Raw genomic sequence first — 19,721 nt, forward strand, 5'->3', positions numbered from 1 at the left:
TTTTATGTCGTTTTGTAATAAGAAAATAATTTTATGCCTGGCATGAACCTATTGCTGGGGAAGAGGGGGAATGTTACACAGAAACCTATACACAAAAAATACTAAAAATACCATCGGTTTGTGTATTATTTACAGTTGGTCTCTTTCCGTAATTGTGTGTGTATGTGTATGTGCGAGTTCTCATGGTATTTTCACTATATAAAGAAATTGTCTTCTGATTTGGCTTAAAGTAGTGACTATACATTTTGTTTATGTTTAATAATATTAATTTAAAACTTCATTTTTAATAATTTAATTATAACGGCGTATTTCTTCCCTCACCATTTCCTCTCTAGACTAAGACAGCCACGCCCCTATAGAACGTGCGCCCAAAACAAAAATTTCGCTGCAATGTTTCAGACGCGTTAATAGCTGCGCTCTGGCTTAGTCTAAGAGTTTAATTGAAAGGGTTTCGATAGAAATCCGCCGATTCGTTGTTTAGTTTCTTTTCCTTCAATTCTACCTTTTGTTTTTTTTTTAAGTACTTATGCGTACTTGTCGCGCTATTAGTTTAGTTTTTAATTAGTGGAAGTATCTTTTTTCATTTGCATTTTAAAACAATCACAACAATTTAATATTAATTGACTAAAAAACTACAAAAATAATTGGGTTAATCATAGTTCAGATAGGAGTAAAATTATAGTGTTATATAGTTCAAATCCTCCATTAGTCGTTATTAAAACAAAACCTTAATTAATCCTTGTGCGCTGTTTGACGCCTCAGTGGCAGTTTTTTTTTTTTATTTTTGATATAAATATTGTTTTTTATTTGGGATCTACTATTTCCAGTGCCTAAAAACAAGTTCATTTGGCTGTGATAGTTTCCCTTATGTGTGTGTGTGTGTGTAAGTTGAACTTGTTCTTTCGATATATAATCCTTGAAGAACAATCGTTTATATATTGTCCTTTGGTTATATTCTTTTTGCTTGAGGCAACTGGGAACTAAGCGTTTCCCTAGAGGGGCTTTACGTACTGCTAAGGAGTATTACTCTTTTCGGGGTGCATTGTTCGTCTCTCGTTCTATATATTTGTGAAAAATTAAGGCAGTTTGGAATTGGAATCGGCGAGCTCAGATCCTAAATTAGATGTGTACAGGAAGTGTAGTAGTGTGTGTACAATGTGTGTGTGCTATAATACAAAGTGTCGATGTTGTTCTGCTACTACCCACACCCTAAACTTTTATAGGAAGTCTTTATAGTTATATATGTATATAACAAATTATCAATATGTAATCATAAATCGACTAATGAAGAAGTTGTCGTTAGAGAACGAGAATTCTTTTGTAGCTGCTGCATATGTTTCTATCTTGTCTTTTACACATTACTCTCTTCACTTCTATTCTCTTCTCTTTTGGCAGTTTACTTAGTATTTTCATTATGGGGTCTACGCAAAATTCTCATATTAGTGAGGAAAAAAAAGGAATACTAAAATGTTAATACACAAATGTATAGTAATAAAATTATTTTCTTAAGTTATTTAATTAATATTGTATGGTGTGCAGTATTTTCGTTTTTCTTGCTTTTTACATTTCTTCATTCATTCTTTTCAATTCCGCGCTTGCGCGTTTCATAAACGCTTAATACATGCGCGACTACAGTTTCGGCTCACAACTGTACTTTTGCTTTTCCTTGCATTTGCATTTCATTTTCGCGAAATTTAATTTCGTTATATATTTTGTATCTTTTTTTGCACGAGCTTCTCAAATATCATTTCTATCTTTTATGTGTTTTAATGTCTAAAATTATAGCTAGTGTTTCATTTGTTATTGTTCGTTCTTTCTAGTTTTTTGTTGTTACATTACGTGTTTAGGAAATGTAGTCAGGTGTTGGTTCCGGCGCAGCGTCCGGATTGGCAAACAGGGGGTTGGGGAACTCTGGCGGGTGCGGCAATGGTGCCAACGTCTTGGGACGTCTTCTGTAGGCCATCAGCCAGCAGGACACCGCAACGGCGACGGCGACAAGAGCCAACAGCGCCGTTATGACCAGAGCAATAATCAAACCCACCATCGATACACAAATATCCTCAACGCGCTGAGCAGCCGGTTTGACTGTAGGAAAAATAAAATTGATTTAGAGAATTGGCAACTTTGTAGCCAGGGGGAAATACTTACTGTTGGCATCGTTGAGACCAGGTCCGTTGCGCTTCTCGAATGTCAATATAGCATTGGATGAAATGGTAATTTCTTCGCGCAATTGACCCTCCACTCCAGAACTGGTTGCAATCGCCGTCGAATCTGTGGAGTTATCGGCAATGGAGCGACGACGTCGTCCAAAGGCATTATAGCCACCACAATTGACTGGCTGACATTTGCCGAAGCAAACGCGTATGTTGCACTGGAAGCGTATATTATCGCTGGAGGGGAATTTGAAGGCATTGAAGCTGGCCAGCAGGCTGTTTGTGTCGGGGTTGTACTCCCAGTTGCCAAAGATGCTGGTGTCTGTGGCACAGCCATTCTCGTCAGTGACCAGATACTCGTTTTGTACGTTATCCTCCATTGTCTTGGCGATACAGGAGCGAGCAAATCCACCATAAATAGCTGAAATTAACAGATTAGTTAGGCTGCCAGATGAGATGAGATATTTCTGAATACTTACTGGCTGGCTCGACGTCCACTTGCAGGCGCAAATGTTCGCCAATCTCTGCAGAGTTGATCTCTTCACCCTCATTGGTTATGATGCGCATCTGACAGATTGGCGGAGGTCCAGTATTTGCAATAGTTCCGGCAGTTGTCAGCATGGAGACATTGAAGCCCAGCGTGACGTTCTTTTCGCCCGTCTGGTAGACACACTTGATGTTGTAGGCCTGTGCCTTGTAGGTGACCAACTTGGGATGCTTCTGTATAACCAGGACAAAGCTCGCCACATCCTTGACGGCCTGCATACCGCAGCTACCGAAGTTAACGCGGAAGATTTCGGTGCGTGGCACCGTCTCACCGGCCAAATTGACGACGCGACGGCACTCCTCGTTTTTGCTGTGTCCCTTCACATAAAGCACACCATTGAAACCAGGCTCTGTGATGTGGATCTCCACCTGAACACCATCAGCCAAACAGCTGACAACCATATCGGGACGTGGGAAGTCTGTACGGAAGTTGGTATGATTGCAGTGAAGTTCCGGATTACCCGTGTAGCCGGTGATACATTGGCACTGGGCACGATGGTTGACTGCGTTGCAGAACGCATTAATGCCGCAGGTCTTGGTTAGGCAAGGATCTTCGCAGGTCTTAGTCTCTGGATTGCAGAAGCGATTGTCGGCGCACTGCTCGTTGGTAGTGCACTCTGGTTGCTCCACGGGTAGACATTCGCCCAGAGGGGTCAAACGATAGCCCAACTCAATGGGGCAAGTACAACGGCCACGTTCATCAATCACCATGCCACGCTCCAGAGCGCAGACGCAATGTCCGCTCTCATCAATGCGATATCCTTGCTCCACGAGGCACGGGGTGCAGTACTCATAGATGTCGAGGGCGCTGCCAGGTGGACAGACGCATTGGCCATCCACGTCGCGCACGAAGCCCTTCTCGATGACACACAGAGAACGTTTGTCGCATTGCACGGCCGCATTGCCAGTATAACCTTCGAGACACTCGCAGATCATGGTACGTACGGGCAACGTGTCAAGGACACGGCACTCGGCATTGACGCCGCACGGTTGGGTTGCATTGCAGGGATTGATGCATTCGCCATGGAGGCAAGCACGTTGGGTGGGACAATCGCTGTCACTGATGCAAATGGGCACCACACGTTCCTGTTCGCATCCATTACGTCCGGGCACAGTGCCGGGCGGGCAGGCGCATTGGGGTCTGTGCTGATAGACCTTGCAGTCTTCATCGCGGCCACAGATGGCGGTAGTTTCGCAAGGATTGGCGCATTTGCCGTTGACGCAGGCCTTGTCTGTGGGACATTCGTCGTCGGTGCGACAGCCAAGTGGCGTGCAGCCGAAACGGGCATTGCCTCCATGTCCTGGGGCACACTCACAGACGGCACGATGATTGATGGCGAGGCACTCGGCATTGGCACCACATTGCTCGCCTTGGCAGGCAGGCACACAGAGCTGATTGCGGCATGTATGTGTAGCCGGGCATTCGGAGTTGATGCTGCACTCGATCTTTGCGCACTCGAACTCGGGATTACCCTCGTAGCCCTGGCGACAAGTACATACTGGCTTATGGTCCTTGATGCGACACTCAGCGTTCAGTCCACAGTTGCAGGGATCTCGGCAAATGCCATTCACACAGGATTTGTCTGCAGAACAATCGCTATCCGAGATACAGCCGCCAACCTTGACAATGCTTGTTGTGGGTTTGCAGCTGCCGCTTCCGCTGCTAATGTAGCCATCGGGGCAAATACAGATCATGGTTCGCACTGGAGTGGTTGGTGTCACCTGGCACTGAGATGGTCGTTGACAAGGTTCCAAAGCTAGACAGGGATCAACGCATTGTTCATTGATGCAGGCCAGTCGGGCGGGACAATCAGTGTCCAGTTTGCAGACAGGTTGCGGCTGTGGTCGGCAGTCCACATAGGGATTACCCAAAAAGTCAGCGGGACAGCGGCAAACAGCCAAGTGGTTTTGTGGACGACACTCGGCACGCGGGGCACAGATATTGTTGTAGACACAAGGATTGACACACTGTTCATTCTGACAGGTCTTGTCGGTGGGGCAGTCGTTATTGCTACTGCAACCGATGACACGGCAACGTTCGTAAGGATTACCACGATAGCCGCTGAGACAGCGACATTGAGCGTGACTCGATTGAACGTAGCATTCGGCATTGGGACCACATGGATTGTTGAGTAGACAGGGATTGATACAGTTGCCATTGATGCATGCTTTGCCGGAGTCACATTCGCCATCGACACGGCATCCAATAGAGCGACAAGCAGCATATGGATTACCCTCGAATCCATCCTGGCAGCTGCACACGGCACGATGCTGTTGCACCTGGCAAATGGCGTTGGTGCCACAATTGCAGGGATTGCGGCACTGGCGATTTACGCACGCCTCTTGATCGCCACAGTCTAGATCGCTCTCGCATCCGGGTGGACTTGGCAGCACCAGCTGACGACATTCGTCGCTGGCATCTGGTACCTGAGATTCAGGACATTCGCAGACCATCGTGCGCACGGGGACACTGTCGAGCACGCTGCAGTGAGCGCTGCGTGCGCATGGCGAGAGTTCAGTGCAAGGATTCTGGCACTTGGCATCGATGCAAGCCAATCGGCTGGGGCAATCACCATCGTTGCGACAGATTGGTTCCACAGGACGTGGTTCGCAGAAGGCATAAGGATCGCCTAGCGGCAGCTGATCGGGACAGCGGCAAACGGCGCGATGTTGCAGCGCCTGGCAGATAGCATTCTGAGCGCAAGGGCTCTGGGCGCAGGGATTCACACACTGGTTGCTCACGCAGGCCTGGTTGGATGCACAGTCGTAATCTGAGTGGCATTCTAATCGCAGGCAACGTACAAATGGATCACCCTCAAGTCCGACGGGGCAGCGGCAACTGGCACGATGATTTCTTCCGTAACACTCGGCATTCAGCGCACATGGATCAGAGACGAGACATGGGTTCAGACATTCACGGTTTACGCATTGTTTGTCGCCGGCACACTCATCGTCCGATTGGCAGCCAATTGGAGCACAACCGAACTGGGCGTTACCGGAGAATCCAGGTTGACAGTAGCAGATGGGATGATGATTCTTCACGATGCACTCGGCATGGGGTCCACAATTGCATGGATTGATGCATTGCGCGTTGATGCACGCCTCTGTGGCGGGACAATCTGAGCTAGACTTGCAACCAACGGTGATGACATCCGAAGCTGAAACAATTTTGATTAATTAGAAAGGTTTCTATAAAACAAGTTATTGCTCAAAGCACTTACGAGGTAGACAGCGTATGCGGGGATCTCCAGTGTAGTCTGGCGGGCAGCGGCAGATGGCAGCGCGTTCCTGCACATGACAGTAGGCGCCAGTGCCGCAAGCGTCGGCCGTACATGGATTCACACAGCGTTCGTTAATGCAATTCTTGTCACGTGGGCAGTCATCATTGCGTGTACACTCGGCTCCAGGAACTCTGGGCAGATCAATTTCCTTGGTGTAGCATTCGATACGTGGGTTACCTTGGTAGCCAGGTGGACAACTGCATTGTGCATAGTGATCACGTGCACTGCACTGAGCATTAACACCGCAGCGTTCCAGGCGGCAAGCATCCAGGCAACTGCCATGGAGGCAGACCTCTGAACTGGCGCATTCGGCGTTGTGTTGGCAGCCACCAGGTACGGTAACCGCTTGGATGGGTACACAATTGCCGGAATTATCAGATACCGTATCACTGGGACATTTGCAGATCATAGTACGCAATGGTAATGTGTCTAGAACGGCGCAGCTTTGCTGTGGACTGCATACATGGGGCGTAGCACAAGGATCGGCGCAGCGTTGATTGATGCAAGCCAGTTTCGACGGACATTCCGCGTCTTGGGTACACTCAGGTTTGGGCTCACGTTTTGGCAGCTCGCACTGTACCAGAGGATTACCTTGGAAGCCAGCTCGGCATTCACACTGCGGCTGGTGGCGACGACCCTGGCAAATGGCATTCACGGCACAGGTATCTTGCTCGCAAACTGGTCGACAGACGCGATTCAAGCGATCGCATGCCTCTTGATCGGCACAATCTTCATTGTACTGGCAATGTCCCGTGATACAGGCGACGAAGGGACTTCCCTGGGTGCCAGCTGGACACTTGCAGACTGCCTGGTGGTTCTGAGGCAGACATTCGGCTCCGGTGCCACAACGTACTTGACCGTGGGTGCACGGATTGACACAGTTTTCATTGAGGCAGGCCTTATCGTAAGGACAGTCCGCATTAATCTTACACTCAGCTGAATACGGGAGGATAACGTTATTTTCATAGTCGTATCAATGAAATCTTGTAGAAGAGTTTAACTTACGTTTGAAGCATTGAACTTGTGGATCACCTCCCCATCCAGAAGGACAGAAGCAAATAGGTCGAGAGTTTTGGACACGACATTCGGCATTACCGGCACATGGATTGGCCTCGGCGCAAGGATCTTGGCAACGTTGATTGATACAAGCTGTCGTTGGTGTGCACTCTGAGTCGTGTTTGCATCCAGATGTGATTGGCGCTGTAAATGTTATGAAAGGCTTTAGTAAGCTGTTGGAATTGCGATTAAAGTGGATAAGCTTACGTGGCTGATAACAGTTAGTGAAGGGATCGCCTTGAGTGCCCTGTGGACAGGTGCAGATGGCACGATGTTGCTGGGCCAAGCATTGTGCTGTACGAGCACAAGGTGATGCATCCAAGCAGGGGTTGACACAATTGCCTCCACGGCAAGCCTCCGTATCCTGGCACTGATCGTGCGATACACAACCATGGTCGCGTGCGGGTTCTAGACAAAACAAAATTAGAAAGATAAGTTGCGGAATAACAAATTGGAACCATAAAATGGGAGTAAGTGCAGCAATTAGCAGTTTGAGTTAACGAGTGCATTTACTGTGATGTGCAACTCATTGAAAGGAGGGATATTATCATAAGGAAGATCAAAGGGATTATTTAAAAAACTATTTACAACTTGGCTGCAATGAGAGAGAAGCAAAACTTGGCAATAAAGCAAGAAAATGAACACAGTTTAACCTCATTTGTGAGGAGTATTTCTATGATTCTCAGGAGAACCTACCTTTGCGACATCCAATGTCAGCATCACCCACATAACCAGGTTCGCAGCGACAGATCATAGTACGCAGGGGTAGAGTGTCAACGACCTCACAGATGGCATTGGCACCGCAAGGATGCGTAACATCACAAGGATTCTTGCATTCGCCATTGAAGCAGGCCAGTTTGCTGGGACATTCGGCATCCATGGTACAACCCTCGGGTTGAACAGGTACCAAGTCGCAGCGGACGGCAGGATTTCCACTATAGCCGGCAGGACAGCGACATTGAGCACGATGGTTATCGACGCGACACTGTGCGCCAATGCCGCAATTGCAGGGATCTTCGCAGCGTTCATTGCGGCAGGCCAAGTGGAATGCACACTCATCATCGCTACGGCATTCAGGACGCTCGCAGCGTACCAAAGGATTTCCGCGATAATTATCTTGGCAGTGGCAGCGTGCGCGATGATTGAAATCGGCCCGACAGATAGCACCAATGCCACATTGTGTGAAACTACAAGGATCCACGCACTTCTCATTGATGCAGGCCTCGGTGGGCGCACATTCGCCATCGGAACGGCATCCTAGAAGATAGCAATGTTGAAGAGCATTGCCAGTATATCCTTCGTTGCAGACGCAGAGCGGGCGATGGAGTTGGACATGGCAACGTGCTTGTTGGGCGCAGATATTCGATTGTTCGCAAGGATTGCGACACACTTGATTGATGCATGCTTTGTCATTGCTGCACTCTGAATCGGTGATACATTCCGGTTTTGGTGGTGGTGGCTTCGCCACTTCGCGAACACACTGAGCGTACGGTGAACCATAGAATTCAGGTGGACAACTGCAGACAGCCTTGTGATTAATAGTGCGACAAATGGCATTGAGACCGCAGGCATTCTGGCAAGGATCGCGACATTTCTGTGTAACACAAGCGCGATCCCTGGAGCAGTCCTCATTGGTCACACATTCGGGATAGCTGCAGGTGGCACCTCCATTATGGACACGACAAATGCCATTGCTGCGACACGGTGATGGCTGGCAAGGATCAATGGGTTCCACTTCACGCGACATTTCACATTGCACAAACGGATTACCGATCATCTTATCGGGGCAACTGCAGATGGGACTGTGATTGATGGTCTGGCAGGTTGCGCCATAGCCGCAGACTCCTGGACAGGGATCCACGCACTTGGAGTTCACACAGGCGCGATCCTTGGCACAGTCCGAGCTAAGTGTGCACTCCGGACGACATCCCTGCGTCAATGGATTTCCAAAGAAACCGGGCAGACATTCACAGACAGCCTGATCACGCTGCACACGGCACACAGAGTTTAGTCCACATGGCGAGGGATAGCAAGGATCTGATGGCGGTGGCGGTGTCACAATGCGCGTGCACTGCACAAAGGCGTTACCCGTGTAACCCGTTGGGCAAGAACACACGGGAATGTGGTTGTTGACATTGCAGAAAGCCTCTAGACCGCAGGTTCCGGGGCACGGATCAGCACATTTGTTACGGATACAGGCACGATTTGCAGGGCATTCGGAGTTGCCGACACATTCAGGACGGCATCCCTCGTAGGGATTACCAATGTATTCCTGGATGCATTCGCACACGTAGCTTTGACCGCGCAAGCGACACAAAGTGTTGCTGCCACAAGGCGATGGTTCGCACGGATTCTTGGGGTCAGGAATTGGTGGTGGTATAGCTGTAAAAAAAAATTTTCAGTAATTAGAATATGAAATAGAAGATATTTCCCTGCCTCTATACAATATGCAAACTTTTTGATGGCCTATAGAATAACGCGAATGCTTACTTGGGGGGAATAGGTGAACAGAGTCTGAATGGATCACCTGTCATGCCTGACGGACAATGACAGTTTGGTGTGTGCAGGGTCACCAGGCACTGGGCATTATGGCCACAGCTGCCAGGACAGGGATCGCGACATTTCTGATTCATGCAGGCCAAATTATAGGCGCACTCATCGTTGTTGGAACACTCGGGTCGGCAGTTGGGAGGAGTACCCTGGAACTCATCCAAGCACGTACAACGGGCTTGATTCTGCACATTGGTGCATAGTGAGTTAGGACCACATGGCGATGGATTGCAAGGATCATCCTTCTTCTGTTTTATCTCAGGCAGTCGGCACTGTTGGTAGGCATTGCCCGTAAAACCAGCTATACACTCGCAGTGGGCACGATGCTGAACTACTTGGCAGACAGCGTTCAGTCCACATTGTCCTGGGCAAGGATCAACACATTTGTTGTTAATGCACGCATGCTGTTGAGAGCAGTCAGAGCTGCTATAGCACTCCAGGCGGCAGTTGGGTGGCTGTCCAAAGTAACCGATGATGCATGAGCATATGGCAGCTCCTCCACGTTCAATACACTGGGCGTTGGCGCCACATGGTGATGGCTGGCAGGGATTGACAGGCAACTCATCACGGATTGGAGTGCAGGAAACGAAGGCGTTGCCAGTCATGCGCTCAGGACAACGGCACATGGCAATATGATTGATGGCATCGCATAGAGCATTCTGAGCACAGGTGCCTGGACAGGGATCCATACACTTGTTTCGCACGCAGGCACGATCTCGAGGACATTCCGAGTTCAAGACACACTCGGGGCGACAACCGATGTATGGATCACCTTGATATTCGGGCAGGCAAGAGCAAACACCTTCTCGGCACTGGGTATTGAAGCCGCAGGGCGAAGGGTTGCAAAGATCTGTTGGTGCTGGAAGAAAACATTTGCAAAGGTCTGGTTAGGAAGGACATTCAACGCGAGAGAGAGAAAGTAAATATGGAGATGCATACTGGGTGCTGGCGGTGGAGTAGGCGGTAAGCGGCGGCAGCTGTTGAAGGGATCACCCGTGTGATCGGCGGGGCATGAGCAACTGGGTATATGGTTGACGACGTTGCATTGGGCTGCAAATCCACAAGATCCGGGACAAGGATCGCGACACTTCTCATTAATGCACGCCAAGTTACTGGCACACTCGGCATTAATGGAGCATTCGGGTCGACAATTAGGTGCAGCACCAATGTAGTTGGGCAGACAGCTGCAGCTAGCACCACCGTTGACCTCGCGACATTGGGAGTTGGGTCCGCAGGGCGAAGGCACACATGGCATGTTGCGCGTTGGGAGTTTCTCGGGTGGTGGCGGCGGTGGCAGTGGCTGGCAACGAATAAAGGCATTTCCAGTGTAGTCAAGTCTGCAAGAGCACAATGGACTATGATTGCGCACATGGCATTCGGCATTCAGTCCACAGACGCCAGGGCAGGGATCGATGCACTTCTGTTTGATGCACGCCTTATCCGAAGGACACTCGGCACTGATAACGCATTCGGGACGACAGGCTGGAGGTGTGCCGATAAATTCGGGCAGACAGCTGCAAATGGCTTGACCCTGAGACTCGCGGCACTGGGAGTTCGCGCCACAAGGTGACGGCTCACAGGGATTCACATAAACAGGGGGCGTTGCTAAAGTTTGAGATGGTAGAATATGTTTCATATTAGCTTTACCATTTAATCAATTTGTCGGCAAAAAGCAAAGCATTTTCATATTAAAAGCGTAAGCGAGAGTTTTTGCATTGTAAGTACGTTATGTCTAGCAATTGTCGTAAAAGGAAAACATTTGAATATGAATGTATTGTAGCTTTTTCTTTGATGATTTGGCGGTGCGATGGTTAAACGGAAGAGAAATAGAGAGATACAGCTATAGACAGGGACCAAACGTAGAATTGAGTACTGCATTGTTATCGATTCGAGCGAAAAACGAGAGTAGAGCATTAAAAATACAGACAATTTTTTAGTGGCGCACTGAAAATTGATTTTAGGTTTGCTGAGGAATTTGGGCATTGTGTTCTTACGTTCTTGCTGCACAAAACGGCAACTGTGATATGGATTGCCCACATGCTGTGGTAGGCATTCACACATAGGATTGTGATTAATTGTCTGGCAATGGGCATTGATGCCACACACACCAGGGCAGGGATCTTGACACTTTTCTCGCACGCAGGCACGATCGCTACTGCAATCCGAGTTATGAGTACATTCGGGTCGACATATCTCGTAGGGATTGCCAATGTAATCCGGCAGGCATTGGCAAATGCTCAAGTCGCGTTGCGGCTGGCAAATGGCATTGATACCACACGGATTGGGTTGACAGGGCACCACTGGTGGTGCTTTCATGGCGACACAAGCGTTTCGTCCATCGCCTACCAAACCCACAGGGCAATAGCAGAATGGACTGTGGGCCACAACACGACATAAGGCATGTTGACCACAACTGCCCGGACAAGGGTCAATGCACTTGCGGTTCACACAGGCCTTGTCGCTGGGACAGTCGGCGCTGCTTATGCATTCGGGTTGGCAGTGCGGTGGAGTACCAATGAAGTCTCGGAGACATGAGCAACGAGCGCCCTGTGCAGTGGCCTCACACTCTGAGTAGGGACCGCAGGGTGAGGGCTGACAGGGATTCACTGCAATGGGATATCTGACTGGCGGTGCTACAACTGGAGAGAATTTAAATTAGGCTTTGTTTAAAAGAGGATTTCAGTAGGTTTCAGCTATGATGATTACCTATAACTTGACAAGCCGATAGAGGATTACCCGTCAACGAAGGCGGGCATAGGCAGATGGGACTGTGATTTTGAACATGACAAATGGCACGGAAGCCACAGGCACCTGGACATGGATCACTACATCTCATATTCAAGCAGTATTTGTCGAGAGGACAATCTGAGTTACTGCTGCACTCTGGATGGCAGGAAGGCGGTATACCCAAGTAGCCTGGCAAACAGTAGCATATGGCCTGCTCTTGATGCGGACGGCATTGAGCATTGGGTCCGCAGGGTGAGGGCTGGCAAGGATTAATGGGCTTTTGCGGTGGCACCATAGCCGGTAGATTTGTCGGTGTTGTGGGTACAGCGGTTGGATATGTTGTCACTCTAAGTGGTGGCTGTTGTGTGGGTAAAGGAGTTGGAATAGCATCACAGCGGATGAACGCATTTCCTTGCATATGTGTCGGGCACGAGCAGCTCGGTATATGATTGTAAACATTGCAAAGAGCATTGAGTCCACATGTGCCTGGACAGGGATCTTCACATTTTTGCCTTCTGCAAGTCTTATCTTTCGCACAATCTGTATTGAGGACGCATTCAGGGCGGCAGCCAATATAGGGATTGCCATGGTATTCAGCGATACAACTGCAAATTCCATTTTTGCAAATAGCGTTGGCTCCACAAGGTGATGGATAACATGGATCCTTTGCTATGGGCTTGTCATTTTCCTTAATAACTGGAGGAATCCTGCGACACGACACGAATGGATCACCGGTTTCTCCAGGGGAACAGAAGCAATTCGGAACGTGATTGTATACTCGGCAAATGGCATTGTATGCACATGAACCAGGGCATGGATCGCGACACTTTTCATTCATGCACGCCAAGTGTGCGGGACAATCGGAGTTGACAATGCATTCAGGACGACAATTGGGTGGAGTGCCACTGTAATTGGGCAGGCAAATACAAGCGGCGATTCCAAAGCGATTGTGACATTGCGAGTAAGGACCACAGGGGGAAGGATAGCAGGGATTAATCTCTGGATTTGGAGTAGCCACATTATAAATGGGATGAATAGGTTTTGGTGTTGTTGTTGTCTCTTCTGTGGATGGAATGTTGATGATGCCAGGAATTGGTTGTGGTTTTGGAACCGATGGTTGATAAGTTGGATACGATGGCTGTGGCTGAGGTTGTGGTGGGGAAGGTATATTAATTACGCCCGGCCTTGGTGGTGGTGTTGTGGAATATTGTGGATAGGTTATTGGTGGCTGCGTTGCAGGCGACACCACTACCACTGGATACGAAGGAATATTAACAACGCTTGGCTTATAAGTTGGTTGCGGTTGTGGCGTTGGGTAGTTCACATCATACTCTGGAGGTTGTGGTGTTGGATAAGATGGTTGTGGTACAGATGGGATATTGACAACACCAGGTTGTAGGGTTGGTGTATATGTTGCTGGAGGAGATGGAATATATAGCGGCGGTTGTGGTGCAGGAGGTTGTGGTGCTGGCACTGAGGGAATGTTGATTACGCCTGGTTGCCTAGGTGGCTGTGATGTGGTTGGATAATTCACATTAAGCACTGGTGGTTGTTGTGTTGGATAAGATGGTTGCGGTAGAGATGGTATATTTATAACACCAGGCAACGGAATAGGTGTCGTTGTTGATTGATGAGAGGGGATGTAAAGCGGAGGTTGTGGTGCAGGAGACACCTGTTGTGGGTGAGATGGGACGTTGATAACGCCTGGGTGGGGTGCTGGCGTTGAAGTCGACGGATAGGCTGGAATATATATTGGAGGTTTTGGTGCAGGTGGTTGAGGTTGTGATACTGATGGTATATTTATTACACCTGGCAGTGGAGCAGGTGTTGGCTGTGGTGGGGTCGGAATATACACCGGAGCTTGAGGTGTTGGATAAGTCGGTCGTGGTAGAGATGGTATATTTATGACTCCGGGTATTTGTGGTGGTGGCGGGTAATATACATCATATATAGCAGGCCGCGGTGGCGGAGTTGTTGGAGGATATGTCGGTTGAGGTACTGATGGAATATTGATTACATCAGGCTGAGGATGAGTCGTCGTGGTCTCTGGAGATGGCACAAATATGGGAGGTTGAGGGACTGGAGGCTGTGGTTGTGAAACGGACGGGATGTTTATAACTCCAGGTTGAGGTGGAGGATACGATGGCTGTGGTGCCGATGGTATATTGATTACACCAGGCTGTGTTACTGGAGTTGAAGTTGTCGGATAGCTTGGAATATTTTGTGGAGGCTGTGGTGCGGTCGGCTGTGATTGTGGCACTGATGGAATGTTCAGAACTCCAGGATGGGGTGATGAATAAGTTGGCTGTGGTGCTGATGGAATATTGATAACTCCTGGTTGTGGTTCTGGTGTAGCTTGATTTGGCGATGATATATAAGTAGGAGGTGGTGTTGATGTCGGACGATCAGGCGGCAACACCGAGGGAACATTAATCACTCCCGGAATTGGTTGTGGACGCTGTATAGCGTAGTGATCATCATAGTTCGGTGATGGTAGAGAGGGTTCCGGTATGGACGGAATATTTATTACTCCTGGTTTTGGTTGGGATGTGGCTGGAGTAGGATAGGTTGTGTACAATGTAGGTTGATAGGTTGGAGGCGCCGGCTGTGGCTCTGAAGGAATGTAAACAACGCCTGGTATGGCAATCGGGTAGGGTGGTGCTGGAGTATCATATATGGGAGGCCGAACATGTATGGGTTCTACGTGTGGCGAAGAGAGATTATTAGAGAATATCTCACTTTTAATTTTGGTATCACATGAAATCTTACGTGGATTCTCGTAGCATCTGGTGAAGGGATTGCCAGTCTGCGTAGGTACGCAGTAGCAAATAGGATTATGATAATGGACACGACACTCAGCATTAGTGCCACATACTCCTGGGCAAGGATCGATGCATCTGTGCTGCACACAGGCCTTATCTAAGGGACACTCTGAGTTCATTGTGCACTCTGGTCGACAGAATGGCGGGCTACCATAGAAATCAGGAAGGCAAGAGCAAATGGCTTGCTCATTGTTTTCGCGACAGTGTGCATTTTCGCCACAAGGAGAGGGGTTGCAAGGATGTGGGTATACTATGGGTGCTGAGACAAAGAAAATTAGGAGATGATTACAATTGAATGATAAGTCACTTATTAGTGATTCCTTACATTGTTGCGCAGGTTGAGAAGTGGGCACGCAATGGCTGAGGGGATTTCCCGTGTAACCATTGTAGCAGTTGCAATGTGGTAGATGATCTACTACACGACACTCTGCATTGAGCCCACAAGAACCGGGACAAGGGTCGCGACATTTTAGCTGCACACATGCTCTGTGTGAGGGACAATCGCTATTAAGAATGCATTCAGGTCGACAGGCTTCATAGGGATTTCCATAATAATCGGGCAAACAAATGCAGGAGCCTACGGTGCCGTGTTGAGTACATAGTGCATTGGCACCACAAGGATTTGGCTCGCATGGGTTTATTGGTGGCTCCTCAAATTGCGGTCTCTGTATAGCAATTATGGCTGGTGCGGGTTTGGGAGATGGAGCAGAGGGTGGAGGTATTTGGCACGAGGTGAATGGATTACCAATCAAACCTGACGCGCACACACAGTTTGGCTGATGGTTGCTGGTGCGGCAGATGGCATTGAAACCGCAAAGACCAGGGCACGGATCACGGCACTTGCGATTAATGCAAGCACGATCACTGGGACAATCGCTGTTGGATATGCACTCTGGGCGGCAGTAAGGTGGCACGCCCACATGCTCTATCTCACAGCGACAAATGGCGACGCCCTGTTGATTGCTGCACTGAGAGTGCGGTCCACACGGTGTGGGCAAGCACGGATCGAGAGGTTCGCTTTGAATAGGAACCACATTAGGAGTTGAAACTGAAATCGGCGCTGGAATTGGTGTAGGTCTAATAGGTTGACACTGGGTATAGGGGCTGCCCGTGTAGCCGACAGGGCAAACACATTGCGGCCTATGATTGACTACATTACACACCGCCTGATGGCCGCAGACACCAGGACAAGGATCTGCACAGCGTTGATTGACACAAGCCAGACTAAGAGAGCACTCGAAGTCGGTGGTACACTCTGGTCGACAGGCAGGAGGACTGCCGTAGTAACCTGGCAAGCAGCTACAGATTGCTTGATTTCCTGCAGCCCGGCAATGCGCATTGCTTCCACACGGGGAAGGCTGACAAGGCAGAGGCGGCGTTCTTACTGGGTCGGTAATTGCATGTGGCACTGGCTGACAGAGCACAAATGGATTGCCCTGCATGCCAGCGGGACAATGGCACATCGCCACATGATTGTGTACCTCACATATGGCGGAGAAGCCGCAGGTGCCTGGACACGGATCTATGCAACGATTCTGTACACAGGATCGATCGCGTGTACACTCTGTGCTCAACACGCATTCGGGACGACAACCCACATAGGGGTCGCCCTGATACAGTGGCAAGCAACTGCAGATGCCACCAACAGCACACTGGGCATTGACACCACAGGGAGAAGGCTGACAAGCATCATCAGCAATTGGAGTTGCTGGTGGACTTTGAGCAATCGGTGTAGGGTAACAGCGATGGAATGGGTCACCCTGATAGCCGTTCGGACACGAACAACTGGGCACATGGTTGAGCACATGGCACTGCGCATTCAGACCACAAGCACCTGGGCATGGGTCAATACACTTCTCATTGATGCAGGCACGATGTGATGGACAATCAGAATTGAGAGTACACTCGGGTTGGCAATGTGGGGGTGTGCCATAATACTCAGACAGACAGCTACAGATTGCATGATTATTTGTCACTCGACATTGAGCATAAGATCCGCAGGGAGATGGCACGCAAGGATTGCGATAGGGTTCACGCTGAGGTATTGGCGTTTGTACTGGTAGGCAACGCACCAATGCGTTGCCCGTATAACCGGGTTGGCATGAACAATGGGCGCGATGATGTAGGGGCTGACAGATGGCATTGTAGCCACATGCGCCAGGACAGGGATCGCGACACTTGAGTTGGATGCAGGCTTTGTCATGGGGACACTCGGCATTACTGGTGCATTCTGGTCGACAGGCGGGTGGAGTGCCAAAGTAATCGGGTAGACAGCTGCAAATGGGTTGACCCTGCAAGTCCTTGCACAGGGCATTAGGACCGCAAGGCGAGGGCACACAAGGGTTCACATAGATTGCTGGGAGCGCTGTGGAATGGTGGGTGCAAGAGAGTGGTGCAAACAATACATTATAATTTGTTGGGTTAGTGCAAGTTTCAAATAACTTGTGTAGTGAGGAATGCTTACGTTCTGCTTGGCGCAGGTAACAGTGGCGATATGGATCACCATTGTAGCCCGAATAACAACTGCAGATGGGCACATGGTTAACTACTTGACATTGTGCGTTGGACGCACAACTACCAGGACAGGGATCGCGACAGTGCTGATTGAGGCACGCCAAGTGGCTAGAACAGTCGGAATTGAGAACACACTCAGGACGACATCCCTCGTAGGGATTGCCGTAGTAATCAGGCAGACATTGGCAGGCGCCAACGATTCCTTGCTGCCGGCAGACGGCATTGCTACCACAAGGACTCGGCACACATGGATTCAGCTGGTCTCGTTCTAATGCAGGACGAGGATAGCAACGTGTGAAGGGATCTCCAATGTAATCTGCAATGCAGAGACACGATGGCACATGGCTGATCACTTGACAAGTGGCTGCCTCTCCGCATATTCCAGGACAAGGATCACGACACTTTTGCTGCAAGCAGGCCAACTGATTTGGACATTCTGCCGAGGTCACACACTCGGGACGACAGTGGGGCGGAGTTCCGATGTAATCCTCGAAGCATTTGCATTGCGCTTGGCTTCCATCCGGTGAAGGCGTGCACTGGGCATTCGGGCCGCAAGGTGATGGATAACAGGGATTCACAGGGTCCTGTCGTTTGAGAGGTGGTGGTGGTAGATGTTGGCAAAGGGCAAACGCGTTGCCCGTGTATCCAGTGGGGCAGCTACAATGTGGAGTGTGTCGGATAACCTGACAAAGTGCGTGCTGACCGCAGGCACCTGGGCAAGGATCCCTACAGTGTTGATTCAGACAAGCCAAGTGTGGAGCACAATCCGAGTTAATGGTGCACTCGGGTCTGCATTGGGGTGGCGTGCCGTAATAACCGGGTAGACATGAGCAAACAGCCTGCTCATTAGCCATTCGACACTGCGCATTATTGCCACAAGGTGAAGGAACACAGGGATTGATAGGCACGATAGGGTCAGCTAAATTATAAAAAATGAAGTGTGTTAAGTTAACAGCGAAACTAATTCGTTTTAAAAACATACATTGTATGAGGGCGCACTGGACGAAAGCGCTGCCAGATGTACCGGCGGGGCAATGACACATAGGTACATGCTGGCGCACTGTACAGTTAGCACCAACACCACAGGCACCGGGGCAAGGATCAACGCACTTGCTACGCTGGCAAGCACGGTCGCGGGCACAATCAGAATTTAGGACACATTCAGGACGGCAGCCCACATAGGGATTGCCGTGGAATTCGGGTAGGCAAGTGCATTGTCCATTTTTGCAAATGGAATTCGAGCCGCAAGGTGATGGATTGCAGGCGTCGTGTGGAGCTGGTGGGTCACGAGTGGGTGGTATCAGTGTACAGCTAACGAAAGGATTGCCTTGATAGCCAACGGAACAGCTGCAAATTGGTGTATGATTGATGACGCTGCACTGAGCCGAGAGTCCGCAAGAACCGGGACAAGGATCGCGACATTTTTCGTTGAAGCAGGCCAAATGAGAAGCGCAATCAGAGTTGATTACGCACTCTGGCTGACAGTTAGGTGGAGCTCCATAGTAGCCCGGCTGGCATGTGCAAACAGCTTGGCCGTTCTGGGCATGGCACTGGCCATAGGCACCGCATGGTGAAGGCACACAAGGATCGCGATATATGTCTTTGGGATAATCATAGTTGATGGCGGGCGCTGAAAATGGGATTATAACGTAAGGACCACTTTCATTTTGGAATTGGAGATCACAAAGAATCTTACGGATGGTACGACAACCGCTGAAAGCGTCGCCCGTGAAACCTGGCAGGCAACTGCAGTAGGGACTATGATTAATGGTGCGGCATGCGGCATTTTGACCGCAGACGCCGGGACAGGGATCAATGCAGTGATGGTTGTTGCATGCCTTATCTAAGGCACACTCGCTGGAGATGGTGCATTCGGGACGACACGCTGGTGGAGCACCAATAAAATCGGGCAGGCAGCTGCAGATTGCTTGTTGATTAGTCTCACGACACTGGGAGTTGGGACCACAAGGTGATGGCTGGCAGGGATGTAGAGGAGTGGGATCACGCAGAGCTATTGATGATACAAATGTTGTATGAGCCTCTAAACTTGTAGTTAAATAAGCGTTGATGAA

The 19,721-nt window shown here is 49.5% G+C and overlaps 1 protein-coding gene across 1 annotated transcript in view; it reads right to left on the reverse strand.

The window, feature by feature from the left end:
- Positions 1–739: 739 nt before the first annotated feature.
- LOC132783772 (uncharacterized) overlaps positions 740–19,721 on the reverse strand; it is a 112,719-nt gene continuing 93,737 nt past the window's right edge. The window contains 16 exon segments of the mRNA XM_060789133.1: positions 740–2,085; positions 2,149–2,574; positions 2,633–5,857; positions 5,921–6,916; positions 6,986–7,180; positions 7,244–7,444; positions 7,733–9,417; positions 9,527–10,445; positions 10,526–11,191; positions 11,581–12,225; positions 12,293–15,013; positions 15,083–15,394; positions 15,461–17,500; positions 17,600–18,568; positions 18,632–19,279; positions 19,346–19,660. Of these exon segments, the coding sequence (XP_060645116.1) occupies positions 1,844–2,085; positions 2,149–2,574; positions 2,633–5,857; positions 5,921–6,916; positions 6,986–7,180; positions 7,244–7,444; positions 7,733–9,417; positions 9,527–10,445; positions 10,526–11,191; positions 11,581–12,225; positions 12,293–15,013; positions 15,083–15,394; positions 15,461–17,500; positions 17,600–18,568; positions 18,632–19,279; positions 19,346–19,660 (16,205 nt within the window). The 3' untranslated portion in view covers positions 740–1,843.

Source organism: Drosophila nasuta, chromosome 2L (genome assembly GCF_023558535.2).
Source record: "Drosophila nasuta strain 15112-1781.00 chromosome 2L, ASM2355853v1, whole genome shotgun sequence".
Taxonomy (NCBI): Eukaryota; Metazoa; Arthropoda; class Insecta; order Diptera; family Drosophilidae; genus Drosophila; species Drosophila nasuta.